At 38.5% G+C, this 18,410-nt stretch overlaps 1 protein-coding gene across 1 annotated transcript in view; it reads right to left on the reverse strand.

Annotated features, from left to right (window-relative positions):
* The window catches only part of cnbd1 (cyclic nucleotide binding domain containing 1), a 58,332-nt gene that overhangs the window by 23,318 nt on the left and 16,604 nt on the right, over positions 1–18,410 (reverse strand). Inside the window, exons 3-4 of the mRNA XM_007903242.2 lie at positions 10,202–10,347; positions 7,669–7,805 (exon numbers count right to left, since the gene is read on the reverse strand). Coding sequence (XP_007901433.1) covers positions 7,669–7,805; positions 10,202–10,347 — 283 coding nt within the window. The remainder of the gene's footprint in view (positions 1–7,668; positions 7,806–10,201; positions 10,348–18,410) is intronic.

Consider the following 18,410-nt stretch of genomic DNA (forward strand, 5'->3'; position numbering starts at 1 on the left):
CAGTGTGAATGTAGTCCTGGAGAGTATTGTTAAATTGAAAACATTTTCCTCCCTTGATTTTCCTCTCAGGGCTGTATTCTCCACTATTGCTGGTAACAAATTTGCCTGCTGGGATTATTTTTCACAACTATCAGTAAGCATCACAGCAAAATGTTGATACCTTCAACTCAGCAGTGTTCAAGTAATGTTCAAAAACATAATGGAGTAATTTGGATCTCTAAGTTTGCTCCTTCCACAGACCATGCATAATCTAATAATAATCTTTGCATTTGATATAGCGCCTTATCACGTCACCGAGAATCTACCCGGTCATGGAGTATATCTCCTCACCCATTTATGTTGCGAGGGAAAATTATGTTGCCTGATCTTTCAAATGCTACCCACCATATTCAACAACAACAACAATCCAAGCAGTGTAGTGTCTCAGAGCGCTTAACAGTGGCGGAGCCTGACTCCAAGCCGGGGATGGGGGGTGGGGGAGGTGATCATAAGCACGGTCAAAAAGGCAAGTTTTCAGGTGGGATTTGAAAAAGGGGCGAGATCCGACAAGGCGGAGGGATTGAGGGAGAACATTCCACAGTCTTGAGGCATAGTGGCTGTAAGTGCGACCTCCATTGGTGGAGCAGAGAGTGCGAGAGACAAGTAGGAGGCAATGCCAGTCAAGTGGAGGCTTCGGGTGGTGAATTGGGGAGTGAAGAGGTAGGGAGGTGTCAAGGAGTTAATGGATTTGAACACGTGTGAGGATCCTGAAGTCAATCTGTTCGGTGATGGGGAGCCAGTGGAGCCTGGCCAGAACTGGTGAGATGGGGGTATGGAGTATGCGGGCAGCAGAGTTCTGAATGAGCTGGATTTTTTGAATCGTGGAGTTGGGGAGACCAGCGAAGAGTTTGTTTGATATTCCAGGTGGGAGGTGACAAACGCATGCAAGAGGGTTTCGGCTGCATTTGGGATATAGTACGGTAGGAAGTGGGCAAAGTGGCGGAGGTGGAGGACAATTCATCCACATTGACACCATTCAGTCTATTTGTGAGAGGAATTCTGGGTTTTGAGGTGGACAGGGGAAATGGGGAGGAGAGGACAAGTCACAATTATCCTCACTTTCTGTGTGCTACACTTGCAAAGTGTGCAGGAATTGATGTCAGCAGCAATCTAATGTCATCCGGCATTTTGAAGCAACATAAATCTCATTTGTCAAATTCTTAAATAATCTTAATTTTGAGATTTATTTAGATAAATTCTTTAAGAACTAGAGTTACTGTTGAATTCAATAATGTGCCAAATCTCTGCATGCTAAAAAAAAAGTAGTGTAAAATAAGAGCCAGGTGGAATGTCTACCTCTTTCTTGCTGGCCAATGCCCTTTAATGCTTTCCTCCCCCACTCAGAGAAAACCGTAAAATCTTAAGGTATGCAAAAGGGGTTGGAAAAAAGAATGAGGGGTACATACCAAACAAAGGTTTTGGAGAGGGAAGGAAATCAAATTTTCTAAGGATTTTATTTCAGTTAGGAGAATTGACTTATAAGTCACATGCTTCAGAAATCAAAAATTATGAAACAGGAAATAGAGTTGAAAAAAGAGCTCCTCAAGAAATACTGGCATCTTAGTGCCAATAACTGTGCTTGAAACAGCACCTTGAGATATAAGCTGTATGTAGTGGAGAAATGCATATAAATCACACTTCTCGCAAGAGCTTGACTCCAACCGAAAATCACATTAGACCCGAGGATCAGCCCATTGGTATTAATAATAAAAACTCTTAGCAATTCCAGCAACATCTTAAATACCAACATATCTAGAACAGCAACAGCTTCAATCCAAGGGATGTATATGACACTGCCAGACATCAATCTATTTGGCACTGTCATTCATATTGCCCAATTATGTTGCATTAGTGATTGTTCTAAAATTCTGAGGCAGGACATGGAAAATTTGTTAATCCATCAACAAACTCAGTACTTTGTCAAACTGATTTGATAGGTACTTTCACACATGGAGAAGAGTTGAGCTTGCCAGTGTTTACTAAAAGCTACTAAAAGGAATTTAAATCCAATTAAATTAGATTTAATGGGACTAATGTGCAATATTTGCAGAACAGTTTTGTTGCATTAATTGCAATTTCTAGTTGGATTGCTAGATTCTGATGTACTTCTGTGAATGGTGAATCCCAAACCAGCAAGATTTTTTAAAAAAAGTCCTGTGAGGAAACCAGCATCCTTTTGCTTTAAAAAATGTGTAAAAAAAACACTGGGGTGGAAAAAGGGCTCATCGTATCACCAAAAATAGTGCTTTGTCTCATATATTGTCTGCATCAGGGATATCTTTGCCTACAAAACACACAATCGATACACTTTACAGTGGGTCTGATGAAGCACTTTGAGACATCCTCCTGACTTGAAGGGTGTTGTATCAAATGCAATGATTATTATCATTAGTATTACATCATGTCAACTCGCCTTGGAAATATGGATTCACTATTTGCAAATCTCACAATCTGATATTTGTAAAGTAAAAGTCCCAATTAATGCAACAAATCCATTTGAGAACCCACTGATATTAACAAAAAAATCACCATATCATATAAATTAACCCATTTTAGAATATTTGCAAAATATAATAATAATAATCCTTGCATTTGATATCGCGCTTTTCACGTCTTCTAGACGTCCCAAAGCGCTTCACAGAATATACTGTAGTGAATTGACTGTATATTTGTGGGCGAACATGGCAGCCAATTGCGCACAGCAATGTCCCACAACCAGTCATGGATTAAAAATGACCAATTTATTATTGTTTTTTTTTGAGGGATTATTATTAGGTGTGTGGAGTAAGAAAACTTGCCCAAGGTTTCACCCTGCCTGGAATTGAACTCAGGTCTCTCACTTGCAAAGCGAGTGCTCTAACCACTGAGCTACAGGACTCCACGAGGGAGCTATTTGAGGGAGCTATTTAATTTTGACCAAACCTTCACTGAAACCATACAACAAATAACTTGAGGATAGGGTAATAGATCACCTTAAACATGAACATTTTAAATAAATCAACATTTACTTTATTAAAATAAATTTAGACTGTCCAATTATTTTTTTCTCTAATTTTCTCCCTTCTGGCCTATGCCTCTCTGCTTTTGTCTGGCCTTCTCTTGCTGAAGTGCTGTTCCACAGGCTACTGATAGTTATGTGCAAGCCATTGCAGTGAGTGTCAGCAGCCTACCTGACTACAGAGGGTGTCACAGCGAGCCTCACGTCTCTCTATCTGACTGTCGCACAACCAGTAATGGGTGATGCTTTGAGCGTGAGGACCAGGTGTCAGCCTAAACAATGAGCTTAAAGTCCAAATGTGGGTTTTGAACCCAGAACCTACTGACTCTGAGATGAGAGTGCTACTCAATGAGCTAGGCTGACACCATTTCTGATAAAGTTGACCTATAACTGAAATGTTAACCTATTGTGCTTTTTGCTGGCTTGGTTAAGCATTAGACCAGGCTGGCAAGAAAAGTATAATCAGTTTGAAGCATTTATAATGATTTAAGTATTGCCCTTATTACTCTATAAAACCCTTGGAGAATCGTTGCTGTTTTTTCTCATTAATCCAAAGTGGTGTGCTATTTTTAAACTATTTTTTAAGTAAAAGGTAAAAAATGAGTTATAGCAAATGCACTTAAGAGTATCTTATTTTACATATGCCCATGAGAGAATTGGCTCTGCCAACATGTGCCAATTAACTCAATAGATTCATGACTCCACAAATTTATTGAGTTAATTGGCAAATGATGGCATATGTTAGAATTTATGCTCAGTTCATACTCACAGGAGCAAGTTATATTGCTTCCAGCGACAGAGCAATTGTACACACGTGCAGAGCCACGGCTGCATCTAGAATTTTAAATGATGCCATCCCCCCCACCAATGCTTCCCCTTACCCCCACTCCCAGCCCAAAAATAAAATATGCTCTAGAGTTCAAACAAAAGCAGCATTTAGGCTGGCATTTAATGTGGGGGACAGAGTTTACCTGGAATCAGTTTCCATGGGAGCTTAAAGTTACTCAGCAGGAGGTTTGAACAGTGCCAAAGCTACGCGGGAAAATGAGTCTACATGAACCCAGAGGTTTCAAAGGAACAGTGAGTTGGAGTTTACCTGTGGGCCACATTCCAATGATCACTTTCCAAATTTAAACAAAGTTCCCCATTTCCTGCCAGAAATAAAGCGTGCTCAGAGTTACCAGGAGCAGGTGTGCAACAGGGAGTACTTCGCATTACTACTCTCAGGCTCATGTACCTGAGAAATCCTATTTATCTGTGCACAGATTGGCAGCACTACTGGTAAATTGAGGTTACTGTTTTCTTCAAAGCTTTTCCCACGCAGGTGGGGAGGTGCACAGGGTCTGTGTCCCCTCTGCACAGAAATGTTAAGATTTGTGGATATTCACTTAAATATTTAATTCAATATTTAACTACACCATGCTATTGTTTTTCCCAATGCTCAGAGTAACAAATTACTTCCTATGAGTCGAACACTGCTCTTGTTAGTTAGGGGATTTGGCCTCTACACTCATATTAATATCATATGACCCAATTTTTATAAAAATACAGTGCACTCCATATAATTGAATGGAGACAGATGCCATGCAATTATAAAGAGTATGCAATTACCCGAAGTTCATTAGTGGTGCCACCTTCCTGGTGCTTTCCTTTAATAATATACTACAATAGCAAACAGAGCTTTACAACACTCTCTTAAAATCAGTGCTGTTTCACTTTAAGGGACTTTAAGAGGCTTAAAGTGAAACAGAGGTGATTCCTCCAGGAATACTGTATGTCCAACAGATTGGCAACCCTACTTACACGATCAACTCCAGCAATTATCCGACTAATTATACAGATATGAATGAAATCGACTGCCTAGCTTTCATTCAATTAAGTAAATTGTTCAATTATCCAATATGCATTTGAGTGTCTTGCAATACCACGCAAACAAATAGCACATTTTCGATACCTGGAAATTGGTATGCAAATCAATGGAGCATGAAATGATCTGATATGCAATTAAATTGAGTGTATTATGGGCAGGTCATTCTAGCTACAGGAACACAAATTAAAGTGTCAAAACTATCTCCTGAAGTTCTTCTCAGCAGCTGGGCTGCATCTAACTTTCTGATCATGTCTTTAAATGTTGATTTATGCATTGAAGTACTTGGCAATGGTTGTGATGGCAAAATAACCATCTGTTTCTGAACAAACTATCTGTCTTTTTTTTTTTAAAATCCCAATGTTGTCTCCTGTAAGTGCAGATTCATGCTAGGCTACAGTTCCACAAGTGATAGCCATCTCTCACCCAAGTAACCATTCTTCATTTCTGAGTTTAGGTTCTGGGTACCAGTATCAACGATAAAAATCAGGGTTAGGCACTTGGCTAATTTTTCCCAAACTTGGAGGTAACAAATGCCAATAAATGTTCTATTCTGATGATATATTTCATATTTAAAGTGCCCTTTATCATAATAATTCAAAAGTATGGATTTCTTTTGACTGGCCAATGATTGACAGACACATGCAGAAACCGATCACCATGCTTAACAGTATCAAAACCCACCTGAGAGTTCCACGTATGCTAGACATGGAAAGTTTCCTGTGTCTGAAATGAAATGCGCAATCTCTCCCTGAAGGCACACTACCTGCTTACCTAATCCCAGAGTGTATTAGGCGCAGATTGGCGAGACCCAAGGGGATGCCAGAGTATGTGTTGGGGTACTACTTGACATTTAATCTAAAACTGCAAAGCTTGCCTTTGAGAGCATTGTCTGGTAGGCATCCCGCTGTTTATCCAGCTATGACCACCCTATCCATTAGGGCTTTAGCTCGCAGGGTTAACAGGAGGCAAATCAGAAGAATTATTGTTCCGAATGACTGCTCTGTCCTTGAATTTCCACTGACAAGTCAGGCTCGCTGATCTGTCACCCATAGTGCCCTAGAGTATTGCGGACCCGCCCGGCTTGGAAAAAAAACCAGAGACCACCACAAAGTTTGACTTGATTCCAACATTCCTTGTGAAACACATCAGCTTGGAGCTAGTTCAGCTGCAAGGAAAATTCCCTCTGTGGAGGATAGGTACTTGTTATTTGACATCTGTTCAAGCACAGGTATGAGAAGTTAGTAAAAATGGTTCAGATCAACTAGGTTATGTCTTATGTTTTCTGCCATTGTTGAGCTCTTGAGAAAATTGCATAATTTTGCACCACATGGGGAAAATTCCATGGCCAATATTATGCATCCAAGCACAGCTGTCAATATGAATGACACTTCAATGAAACTGATGCAAAACACACACCTTGAAAAATTAATTCTAATAAAGTCACACCATTTACAATATTATTTCATATCATTTGACACAAAATCACCATCTCACTGATAAGAAACATTTACTGTTTCAAAAATATTTAAAATCATTGAACACTGATTTAATAGGAAAAGGTCTGCACTACTCACAGTATGCAATATATTTATACTTATTTCAGTGTAATATTTACTCAAATATGATGAGCAATGCAGCTATTTATGTATTACTTAATCAGGATGATACATGTTCAGTGGTGCCCAACATAAAATGGTCCTGCTGCACAGTGTAATTATTTTAAACTAAAATATAATTCCAAAATAGCAATCTAGTCTATGGTCAAGTTTATAAGAAATAATTGACAGTATGCAATGAATTATTTGTTTTAAAGTGAAGAGAATGATGGACTGAAAAAATCACTGAGAAGTCAAAATTCTTCCGTAGTGGCTTGATAAACACATCAGTTAAAATTTTGTTTAAACATTTTGTTCAGGTGGATGTTAGATATCCCATGGCATGATTCAGAAACAGTAGGGGGTCTCTCATGGTGCCCTGGCCAACAATCCCCTCAAATAAAATCAGTCACTTACTTCATTGGTTGTATATGGGACAATGTTGGGCCCAAATTGACTGTTGCACACGCCTACACAATACACAGTGAATGATACGATAAGGTGCCATACCAAATGCAAGGAATAATATTATTTGGATGGTGTGAGACTGTACAATTTAGACAAGGTGGTTTCTCAGTTCAATTTCACATTCTTTGATGAGTTAGCTGTGAACGAAAACTATGGTGGGACTACAACTGGCCTGGAAAGCAAGTAATTGGCCAGGGAACACACGCTGCTGAAGTAAATGATTTTGCCCAGGGTTATCTGGGATGCAGCTTAAGAAACACACTTAAAGGAGATGAAGAATGTACAATTCAGTTAAACATGAGTTATAATTTAATTAATTCTTTAATTCTCATGCGAGTGGGAACTCATCTGCTCCTCGCATACGATGTAACAAATGTGTCGCTTTGGATTTAGGCGCTATTCTGCTCCATTGAGGAAGTTTCATGAGATGTGAATTGTACCTGCATGATTATAACTTACCAGAATGAAAATTCAACATCTAAATAACATTGCATTGTAAATGCAAACATTAAGCTCCAAATTTAAAATTGCTGTGCACATATTTATGAGCACAGAAGGATAAATTCACAACATTTACGGAATGGAATTGAATTGCAATCAGGTGACAGGATCTCATTTGTTATGCTGAATACTAGGAGTAATATTAGGCTTTAGTGTAAGCAAATGAAAGATTGAAATAATCATCAAATCATTTATACCAATATCTGAGATGGATCCATCTCAGGATCTGCTGTAGACTCAAAATCCAGAGAGTCATCAAGCATCTTCTTGTATGGAAGGGATTGTGGTCTGGCAGAGCCTTTCAGAATCACATGGAGGCCTTGGTTACCAAACACTGCAGAAAACACAATTCAACAGGTTTGTAGAAATGATTTCACCATGTTACTGAACTTTATAATATAGCTCAACAATATTACACAGAAAGATAAACTGATTTACAAGCTCGATCTAAGATATATATGATCAATGCAATTTCACTCAAAGGGGTGAAAAATGCAGCATTTCATAACAAATGCCATGTGATAAATCACATGGAATCTGTTAAGAAGCAACATATTTCACTTCAATATACTTTATATGGTTTTCAATAACCCACAATATTTTCTCAATATAACACTTTGTTCAAATGTTTATCAATTACAATTGTTAAGCACAATATAATAGGAAATAATCTAGGAGAGCCTGTTATTAATTTATGTATTTTCATCTCTCACTATGGAGGATATTTACTATTTTCCTCTTTAAAGTTGCCGAGTTTACAATGATGGGGTGAAAACTGCAATTAACACATGGTTGACTAATTCTGTCAGTGAGGTCAACTGGGAACTAAGACTGGCTAGGAGTGTAACATTTTCCAACCCCATATCCTCCCAATTCGATCAGGATGATTCATCCCAGAGGCAATCCATGCCGCCAACCAAGCATGAAAGTGCCATTGGTTGGGATCCTGTCTTTACTCTGATTATCTGTTGATAAAGATGGTATTGACATATCACAAGGCCTAATTTTCACCCCAGGTTTTTCTCAACATTAAGAAGCTAACTTTTTAAAATAATATTTTCTCTGCAGCATCAGAACCCACAATTACTGTACTGTAATTGTAGAACCCAGGGATAAAATGCACAGATTAGCAGCATCGTACAGAAGAGAAAGCACACACAGAGGCATATACAAAGCCACACACACACACACAATTGGCTTATTTTGTGGAAAATATTACTATTTTCAGGATCTTATCAAGAACATCAAATGTTTTAAACTGATTGTCTGCTGCTGAGCTCTTTTACCTAAGAATAATATGTTTTAAGACAAATGTGAGGCAACATAGCTTTAAACTACAGCAAATGTCATACTTCTGGAAAACCGATTGTCAACGTGCCCCCAGAAACATCCCAGATTTATCTTCAGTAATCCAGAGCACCAAACTACCTGCCATTGTTGCAAATAGAACAAAAACACCTTGAAATCATATTAAAATTCAGATTTAAGTATGGAGTCACTTCCATGAGGTGGATTGAACACCAATATGTAGTGGTGTCGAGTGGTTTGACATTCGGGTTAATTGCCTCCAATGCTGCCATCTCCGCCCTGTTGAAGGAGACCGTTTAAAAATCCGCCCAATTGACTATATAATGCAGTGGAGACTAATAACAATTAGCTTGACATTTTTTTTGAATAAAACCAAAACAAATGCAGAATCAGATTTGAATGTGTTTATTTCTAGTTTACTGATTCCTTCTACAATTATTGGAATAGATCTGAAAAACTGATATTGAGACGTCTCAAAGACGTGATAATCAAATGCAAGGATTCTTATTATTATTTGAAAAATTCTGTCCAGGCAATACCTACTAACAGCATAACTGTATCCATCGTATTGTATTTAGCTCTATCTAATTCTGTGTGTATGTTGCAGTTCAGAGATTCGGAAAACGTTTTAGGCTTTTGAACCCTTGGATTATAGGGTGACAGATTGATTGATGACAGAGGTACAGCTGGGTTGTGTAAATGTAAATAAAAAGAGGCAGTCAATCTATCCCATACCCTCACATCCAACTTTCTCCATGATCAGCATTACTCTTAGCATGTTAAGCATGCTATCTCCTTTGGTCTTAAATGAGTGCTACACTGTGAACGTTAAGCAAATTTAGTTTGAAAATTGACGTTAGCATTCCAACCCTGCAATATCAGCACATTTGGGTGCTATTGTATTAATTTTTCCTTCCACTCTATGGATCTAGAAATGTGATGTGATGGCCGCAGCCCAAACATACTAAGTTTAATTCCTCCCCACTTTTTGCCCTGGCTGAGGAGCAGAAACAGAAAGGTACACATTACACTTCTGCCGCTACAAGACTTGTTATTCTTCATAGGCCTCAGAGCTGTGAAGATCTGGAGCACTTTACTGGTAGTGTGACAGCTACATTACATTGCAATTATTCTTTTCTTCATCGCAATCACACAAGAAAAATAATATTGGGTGAGGGGAGCCCATTTGTTATCTCTGCAACTTTTATTAATGACGGCATGAGGAGTAAACAGGATGCCCAGTATTTCCACCACTATCCTATGGATCTTGGGACTATGGAGTAAGAACGTGGAATAAAATAACAATAAAAATTTACATTCATGTTGGCAGGATGTCCCAAAAGGCAAAACCATAATAATTGTCATAGATCCTAAAACTATTAGAAATTGCAAATTTCAAAAGCAAAATGCAAAAGAAAATACCTACGAATCCTTTCTCCCATATTTCCAGGCTCACAGTTGAACTTATTGATTTCAACTCCTCGTCTGAAAGCTGCAAAACAATGTCTGGGAATATCTTCAGTAATCTACAAACTGCCTGGCGTTCAGCATATGTTCTTTCAATAGAGCTGCAAGAAAAATTGAAAACCTTGGGTAAGGACAATAATCAGATCAGTCAGCTATTTTCATGTAGATAAGACCTTTGCTTATCTCCATCATCCAGAGATTGCAGAAAATGCTACTTTCACCTTCTTATGGCAAAAAGCAAAATACACATTTTATTCTTGGATTTAATGCATCAGTGTCTAATCAATTATAGTGATTGCAAGATTCCATTGTTTTTTCTTCAGGACAGGTTCAGTTTCAGGGTAAACAATTACTGATACAAATACAAATGTCTGAACAATTGTCTGAATAATACTATGTCCTGACTCTGTAGACTCATAAAAGTCATAATATATTCATTGAGAAGCTATTTGATCGTAAGAATGCTGAATGTATTCCTAATTCAATCGGTTTCACAAGCTATTGATTGCTTTAAAGGTCATTTAAATGCCTCTCTACATGGATTTGGTCAGTCATCAAAGGAATATGTTCATTTTGATCAGATATCTCCAATTTAGGAATCCTTTTACTTCAATGCAAACACGAGTTAAATCCTGATAAATTATCAGCATCCAAATAAATATGCACACCATACTCTGTAATATGGTCCACTATAGGCTAACATTCAACTTGGATTAGAGCTAATTTACTGCCTAATGTATCAATGTAATTCCCAGCTGTTGCGTCCACTGTTTTTTATTTCCAGCACAGAAAAAATTAGGTCATGTGCTTCAAGACATTATACAGATGTTCATCGGACTTCAAATTCAATATCAGGAAGTGGGAGATTTTTCCTCTAACCTAATATTTGAGTAAATATTCTGCACCACCAGAAATGCTGGGATGCAAAATGAAATCCTTCATAACAGATTTGATGTGATAATTTTTCATTTCACAATTGTCCCCTAAGATAGCTATTACAGTAGACTTCACTTTTTTTAAAATGCAGAGAAGCAAAGAAATTTCATCTCAGAAAGCCATTTGGTGGCCTATCTCATCTGTGCCACTCTGATCCCATTTCCCTGTTTTTATATGATTCACAGGGTTAAGAGCATATAAACACATCCACATCTCAATGTTGTGCTAGATAAGCTGGTTAACCATCAACATTGCCTTCGATTTTTCTTTGACATGTCTGACTCCACAAACTATGTTAAGCTTTTCCGAACTTGAAAGGGTTGAGGGGTCGCATTGTGATTCAAGCTCCAAAATGTCAGGGACTGAATCCATTGTTCAACCAATAGAGATACATGGACCTTAACATATTTCAGATTAATTTTATAAATTTCTAAAAGTATTTATTAATGAACAAGGTACATATTATGTAAATTGTCTTTACATTTTTGATATTAAGTTTGTTTGTTTTTAATTGTCTACTTATTTTATTTTGGCCATTTTTTCCATTTGCTGAGTCTTTACACATTTGCTGCTTATTATTTGCTAAACTCGCATATAATTGAGTACTCATCTCACTCTTGTTTGTGGAACATTCTTGGTGCATATCAGCACCAAGAATATACTCCATGTACAAGATTTCTTGTAAAGCATTTTCAGACGTTTTCCCGACGTGAAAGGCATTATATCAAATGTAAAGGTTAATAGTATTATCATATTATTTTTTCTTATCTTACTGGCATTTTGCCCATGTTGGTGGGGTGTGTATAGAGAAACCGAGTGTGAGGAGAGGCCGGGCCTCAGAGAGAAAGAGATAGAGAGAAGAGGGAAAGAATAATTTGATCTGTTCTCTCTGATTGAAATATCAGTCGCTAACCAGTCCGGGGACAAGAGCCTATACCTCCTGATAAGAGTGTGAATATGATATGTTCTAGAAAGATGTTGGTACACTTGGACATTAAGCTCCAAAAGGGGGTGCCACACAAATATGTTTGAAAACTGCTGATCTAATCAGAAGGAATTGAATATGACTGAATCTCTAGATTCTTGCTACTCTCACAGGTGTCAACATGCTTCCTGTTCAAGTACTACAAGTGGCAACGTTGACAATTGTTTCATTTTAGAAAACAAAGAAGAAGGATAAAGTCATTTCCTCTTAAGACCACAGTCTTAATGTTACTCAGTAATGTATTATGCCGTGGTCAAATATGGAAGTATCACAGAAATAAATCAGCTAAGTTTATCACAGGAGCACTCACTGCGTTGTTTAGGATTTTTTGTATGACAGAATGAGCTTTCATAGATAAATTAAATGAAGCCCTGACATGGTCTGATGGGAGTATCATTTATGATGCCAATTACACTGAAAAGAATCTACAGAGCTGTTCAGATCATATGTCAACTCAAACACTGTTAAAGCCCAGCTGTCAGAGAATTAATCCTTGTTTATGTACAACCAACTACCCTGGTACATTGAAGGCTTATCACTCGGTGATTTGTTTACTTAAAAAAAACTTATGACATCAAACAGTACTTGTTTGTTGAGAAACATCACCCTGCCAACTTTAATAAATCATCAATAGATGTGAATAAAGCCATATAGAAGCAATGACAGAAGAGTCATGAAAGAAGACATTCAGTAACAATTCTTGGCTTCACTTAATCGCACCACTGCTTTCAATGGTGTCTGTGTACCCACTGCTTCCGAAGACAGGCCTGTCAGGTTTCCATACCTGGACGCTAGCAGATTGGAAAACAATTACTGGGTGGCTTGCTGGTAATATCCACGAGACAAACAGAAGAAAGTTAATTTATGCTAGTTTTCAAGAACTACTTTTTTTTGACCAAGGTACTCCAAGGTCATTTTAATGAAAAAGCTCCTGTGGACAATAGATCATTGGATAGGAGGAGGGGAAGTTAATAACTATTGTTTCTTTTTTTACCTGCATTTTTGATCAAGTGATAATATCATTGGTGATATTTACCACCTCATATTATTCCTCCAGTGTTTAATTGATAATTGTTATATCAAATCAGTTAAGAAACATTGCAATTTTTAACCAATCTCTTATTTAGCAATACATCATCAATAATAAAAGAGCCCACTTTACAAAATAATGTCATTTCTTCCCACACATGAACAAACATATTGTGCTTATACATTCAGCAGATTGCAATAAAATAGTTCTACGAAAATATTACTGTTCGGAAGTGTTTACATAGACATTCTTAAAACTTTTATGGATTAAAATGATTGATACTGTGGTCAGTGCCTTAGCTTGTACATGTCTGTGAATGTGCTTATGGATTTATATCACTCTTATTATAATGTGGTCAGCATTTGTCTGTGAGTGTGTGTGCACCTATGTATGTATATGTGCAGGAAGAAGAATGTGGACAGAGAGTAAAAAAAATCAAACAATCTCAAAGTCCCTCAAATCAAGTAATTAATGTCAAGTGTAGGAAATCCCAAATCAGAACTCCAAAATAAACTCCAAACGGAGGCTTGCAACCATTGCTTGCGGCCCATTCCATAAAAATGACCATATAAAAATGACCTGTGTTTTTTTTAAGACAAACTGGCAAGTAGTCAGCTGATCGAGAGAAGCTGGCTTTGGAGAAATAGGAAACCTATTTCATACACCTACAAGCATGCTGAGAAATGTGAAGGGCACTATATAAATGCTAGTTGTTGTTGTTGATGATGCAGGAACGGGTACAAGTTAGGGTTAGGGTTAACCTAACAGATAACCTAACAGATATCCGCAACAGATAAGCGGTTATTTCACCTACAAGTACACAGTAATGTCTTTTTCTTTTCAGTAAAATCCTCTAAAGCATTTTGAGATGTTTCGACAATCTGATAAGCCCCTTCATCAAATGCAAGGATTAAATGCAAGGAATTAGTAGTTATTATTTTATTAGTAGTAATTCTTAAAGCTTTCCTTGCACTTTGCATATAAAGAACCCAATAGCAACTGATGAAACACAAGAATTAAGACAGGCCGATCTGATTGATGGCAGCCCTCAAACTCTTCACCTTCTGGTGAGACATACTTGATTCCTGTTCAATCGCACACTAGTTGCCTATTTTTGTATTTGCTTTGTGTCACTCTGACCCTGCTCGAGTGCAGTCCAGAGTCCATGAATTGATTTATTAATTTATCTTTCCTTTAAATAAGCATGGTGCAACCAGGGTTTTCCTGAAGAACTTTGGTATTCCCATGAGCCTCTGACCTTTTGACACTGACCTAGTTTACATGCCATGAAGGAAAATTGTAATGTGAAGGATGTATGTTGCTTACACTTACACTAATGCTTCTAATGGCAAGGAAGAGGTAAATTGTGGGACAGGAAGTCTTGACGCAGGCAGAAAGGAAGTCAACTGATTGTTTCCCTGTAAGAGGAAACACTAAATACTACTGCCATGTCTGCATTTTTCCAATGGAACTTCTTGAGCCAACCTATAGATCACAGGATTTTCAAAGGTTTAAAAATCTGCAGGAAAGGGTCATATTTTTACTCTTGTTATGTGTTGAACGGAAGTAATTTTTTCATGATGTTCATTTGTTTTAATATTTATTGTTTCGGCATTCCTTGGTTGAATAAAGGATCATGACCCACATTTTATTACTCCCACTCCACACAGCCGCCCGGCTGGCTCCAGCCTTCTGCTGGTCCCTCATCTCCTCCGCTCCACCAGCAGCGGCCATGCTTTCAGCCAGTTACACCCCAAATCTTTGGAAAACTCTCCCTCAATCCTTCCGCTTCCCACCTCGTTCCGCATTTTCAGATCACACCTGAAGACCTTCCTCTTCAACCATGCTTACGGTCACCTCCACCCTCCTTCTGGCTCAGCGCCACTCCAAACTGTTAAGCACTGCGAGACACTATCCCAGATGAAGGGGCCTATACAAACGTAACTTGTTGTTGTTTATGAGATTACTGATGTTTTCTGAGTGCCAGTAAAGTATCACTCACTTAAGATGAAAAAATAAAAGATTTTGACACCTTCTGGTCAAAAAATAATTAAATTCAGAGATATGAATTTCCCTAGGACTTGGAAACAAATTCTGCTAACTGTAAGTAAATCCATACACCTCCAGTTCAGAGGTCCCTCCACTTCATTCTCTTGTTTCCCATCTATAATGCCCGTTTTAAGACCTTTATTTTCAACAGGGTTTTTGGTCACCCTCCCAATCACCATCTTCCTCAGTTCCCTCCACCCCCACCACCAGTAAGGACTCCCAGTTGGCTTTGTGAAACACTACGCATTGGAGTTGAAATCAGAAGGTTTGGGGTTTACGTTCATGTGGATTATTTTATCTTTTGAGCCTGATAACAGAAACAGTTCTATCTAATTAGCTCTGGGATGCTTCCTAATGCGCTCTGGGATGCTACCCTGTGTGAGGGGCGCAATATAAATGCAAGTTGTTGTTGTAATTCACCGATAACATGTTGCTATTTGTTTTCTGCTTCCAACAGGCAGAAATTAAGAGTAAACAGAGAATCAAGCAAAACTATTTTACACAAAGGTATAACACATGAAATAAAGATATTTAGAAAATAGTGTAAATTAGGTAACATGCTAAGGATTTTGGAAAGAAATAAGTTTGAGAGAGGTGGAAAGGTGAGTTGAAATTAATTAAAAATATAGCCACTACACTTTACAATATAATCTGTGAAGGGTTTTGAGATATCTCAACAATGTGATAAGGTGCTATATCAAATGCAAGAAATATTATTATTAATCGACCTTTCATATTTCCATTCTTACAAAACTAACTATAGATATGTGTCAGTGACATAGAGGATGTATTGAGAATTCAAGCTCTGCCAGGTACTGTGGTATCTACCACAAAACAAATTGTATGAACAAATTTGGAACTATAATATATTCAGTGTGCTGTCAACCTTCATTTCTCTTTCCTCTGTGGCAATTTTCAAATTGATTATTACATACATCAGTCCAAATACCACATCATTGTTGTGATAATGCAACTTTACTATATGTAAAGCTCATGATAATTTTACCATCTGTTTTTCTTTTGCTCATCACAATATCCATAAGCAAGACAAAAGCAGTAGCTTAACTACTGGTTAAGAAGGTTAAGAAGACCTTTAAACCTTGACAAATAAGGTTATGTTATTTTTTGATTAATGGTGTTACATAACATAAGAAATGCTAGACGAAAAAAGAGCAAGATCCATCTTGTTCACCTTCCATCTTCCTGGTGGTCGCATGCACATATGTCCCAAACTACCTATGTACTATATCCCATAATGTTATTTCCTAAAAGAAAACTATCTAATCTGTGTTTGAAAGAATCAACACTTCCTGCTTCAATCGTCTCCCTAGGGAGCCTGTTCCACAGGCTCAGTGAAGTCGTGTTTGCATAGATTTGTTCTGAATTTATCCCCCTTCAATCGTAGGCCATGTCCTCTAGTTCTACTATTCTGGACAAGTTGAAGCAGCCTGTCATGATCTATATTGTTTCGCCCCTTTAGAATCTTAAAGACAGCAATCATGTTGCCTCTCAAACTTCTCTTTTCCAGCATGAACATGCCTTATTTACTTAGTTGCTCCTCATAGTCCAGTCCTTCTATTCCCTCAATCATTTTGGTAACGGATAACGTGTTCCTTTAATGGTGTAGCAATTGCTAAAGACAGAATTTCGCATGGGATACACTTTGGCCCATACTGTAAAATAAAGACATCCTTTTATTTGTAAGATAGGTGACAACCCATCATTTTATTGCATTTATTGCCAAAGGCATTTTAGTATTCATGGTACTGTATTTTTTTAAATTCATTTTTAAAAAGAAATCTCTTTGATTTGTATTTGTTTGTGTCTATCACCAGCACAAAATATCTCCCTGTGGAAACAAAAACAATTTAGTTTGTAAATTGAAGTAAGGCAAAAAAAAACTTTATTTGTGGCACATTGGAAGGAACATATTGATACTTTAAAATGTAGATTTATTGTAATATTGCACTGATTTGACATAAATTCAAAAAAGGGAGAAAAATTCTGGAGCATCATTGTCTCCAGATGGATGTTATTGGATTTATCGTTAAGCTTTGCAAAACTGGCCTGCAAGTGTCCTTCAAAGTTGAATCTGTGCCTCATTAATGCCATCACCTGCAGAGTGGATTTTTTTTTGCTCAGCAGGGTGTCTTGACACATGCGGAAACCCATCACCATGCTTAAGAATATCCAAACCAAACTGAGAAATTCATACATCCCACCTACACATGGAAATCCCAGTGATAGATTGTTGGAATGGAATGCACACTCTCTCCCTGGAGGTACGAAAACTGCTTACCTAATTCGGAAAGTATTAGGCGATGTTTGGCAAGAGCCAAGGCTTGGGGACCCCAGAGTGTGTGTTGAAGTACTACTGCTGGAGTCTTACCAGCTAAAACCCCCATAATTTGCCACTGATAGTACTGTCTGGCATGCTTTCTTGCTGCTTTTCCAGCTATAACAACAAAATTACATTTATAGAGCGCCTTTCACGTCAGGAGGACATCCCACAGCGTTGAACAGTCAGGTGTTGGGGCCCGGGCATGGGGGAGGGGTGGTGTAGGGGTGAGGGAAGGCAGAGAGGTCGGCGGGAGATCAAAGTCACAGTTGAAGAGAAGGATCTTGAGACCGGCCTTGAAGGAGGCAAGGGAAGAAGCGAAGCAAAGGAACTTTGGGATGGAGTTCCAGAGTGTGGGGGCAGAGAGGCTGAAAGCACGACCACTGATGGTAGGGTGGGGCGGGCGGGAGACATGGAGCAGACCGGAGCCCGATGAACAGAGGGAGCGGGCAAGTTGGTAGGGAGTCAGCAGGTCAGAGAAGTAGATCGCTAGTAGTCCTGGAGTTCAGGGTGGAGGCAGAGAGGTAGAGTTGGGTGTCATCCAAATACATGTGGAAATTTATCCCATGTCTGCGGATGACGTCACCAAGGGAGAGCATGTAGAGGGTGAAGAGGAGGGGACCGAGGACACTGACCCCAGTGACTGGTCTGCCCTTTCAGGTCCTGCTGATGAGTCAGGCTGGCTATGCGGCCACCAGCAGTGCCCTGGAACACTGCAAACCCGCCTGGCTCAGCTACCAGACTTACGAGCCCACCACAGAAGGCTGGCTCAATTACAGCATTCCGTTGCCTGCACGTCACCTTGGAGCCAGTTCAGCCCCAAGGA

The sequence above is a fragment of the Callorhinchus milii genome, unplaced genomic scaffold (assembly GCF_018977255.1).
Source record: "Callorhinchus milii isolate IMCB2004 unplaced genomic scaffold, IMCB_Cmil_1.0 Scaffold2, whole genome shotgun sequence".
Classification (NCBI taxonomy): domain Eukaryota; kingdom Metazoa; phylum Chordata; class Chondrichthyes; order Chimaeriformes; family Callorhinchidae; genus Callorhinchus; species Callorhinchus milii.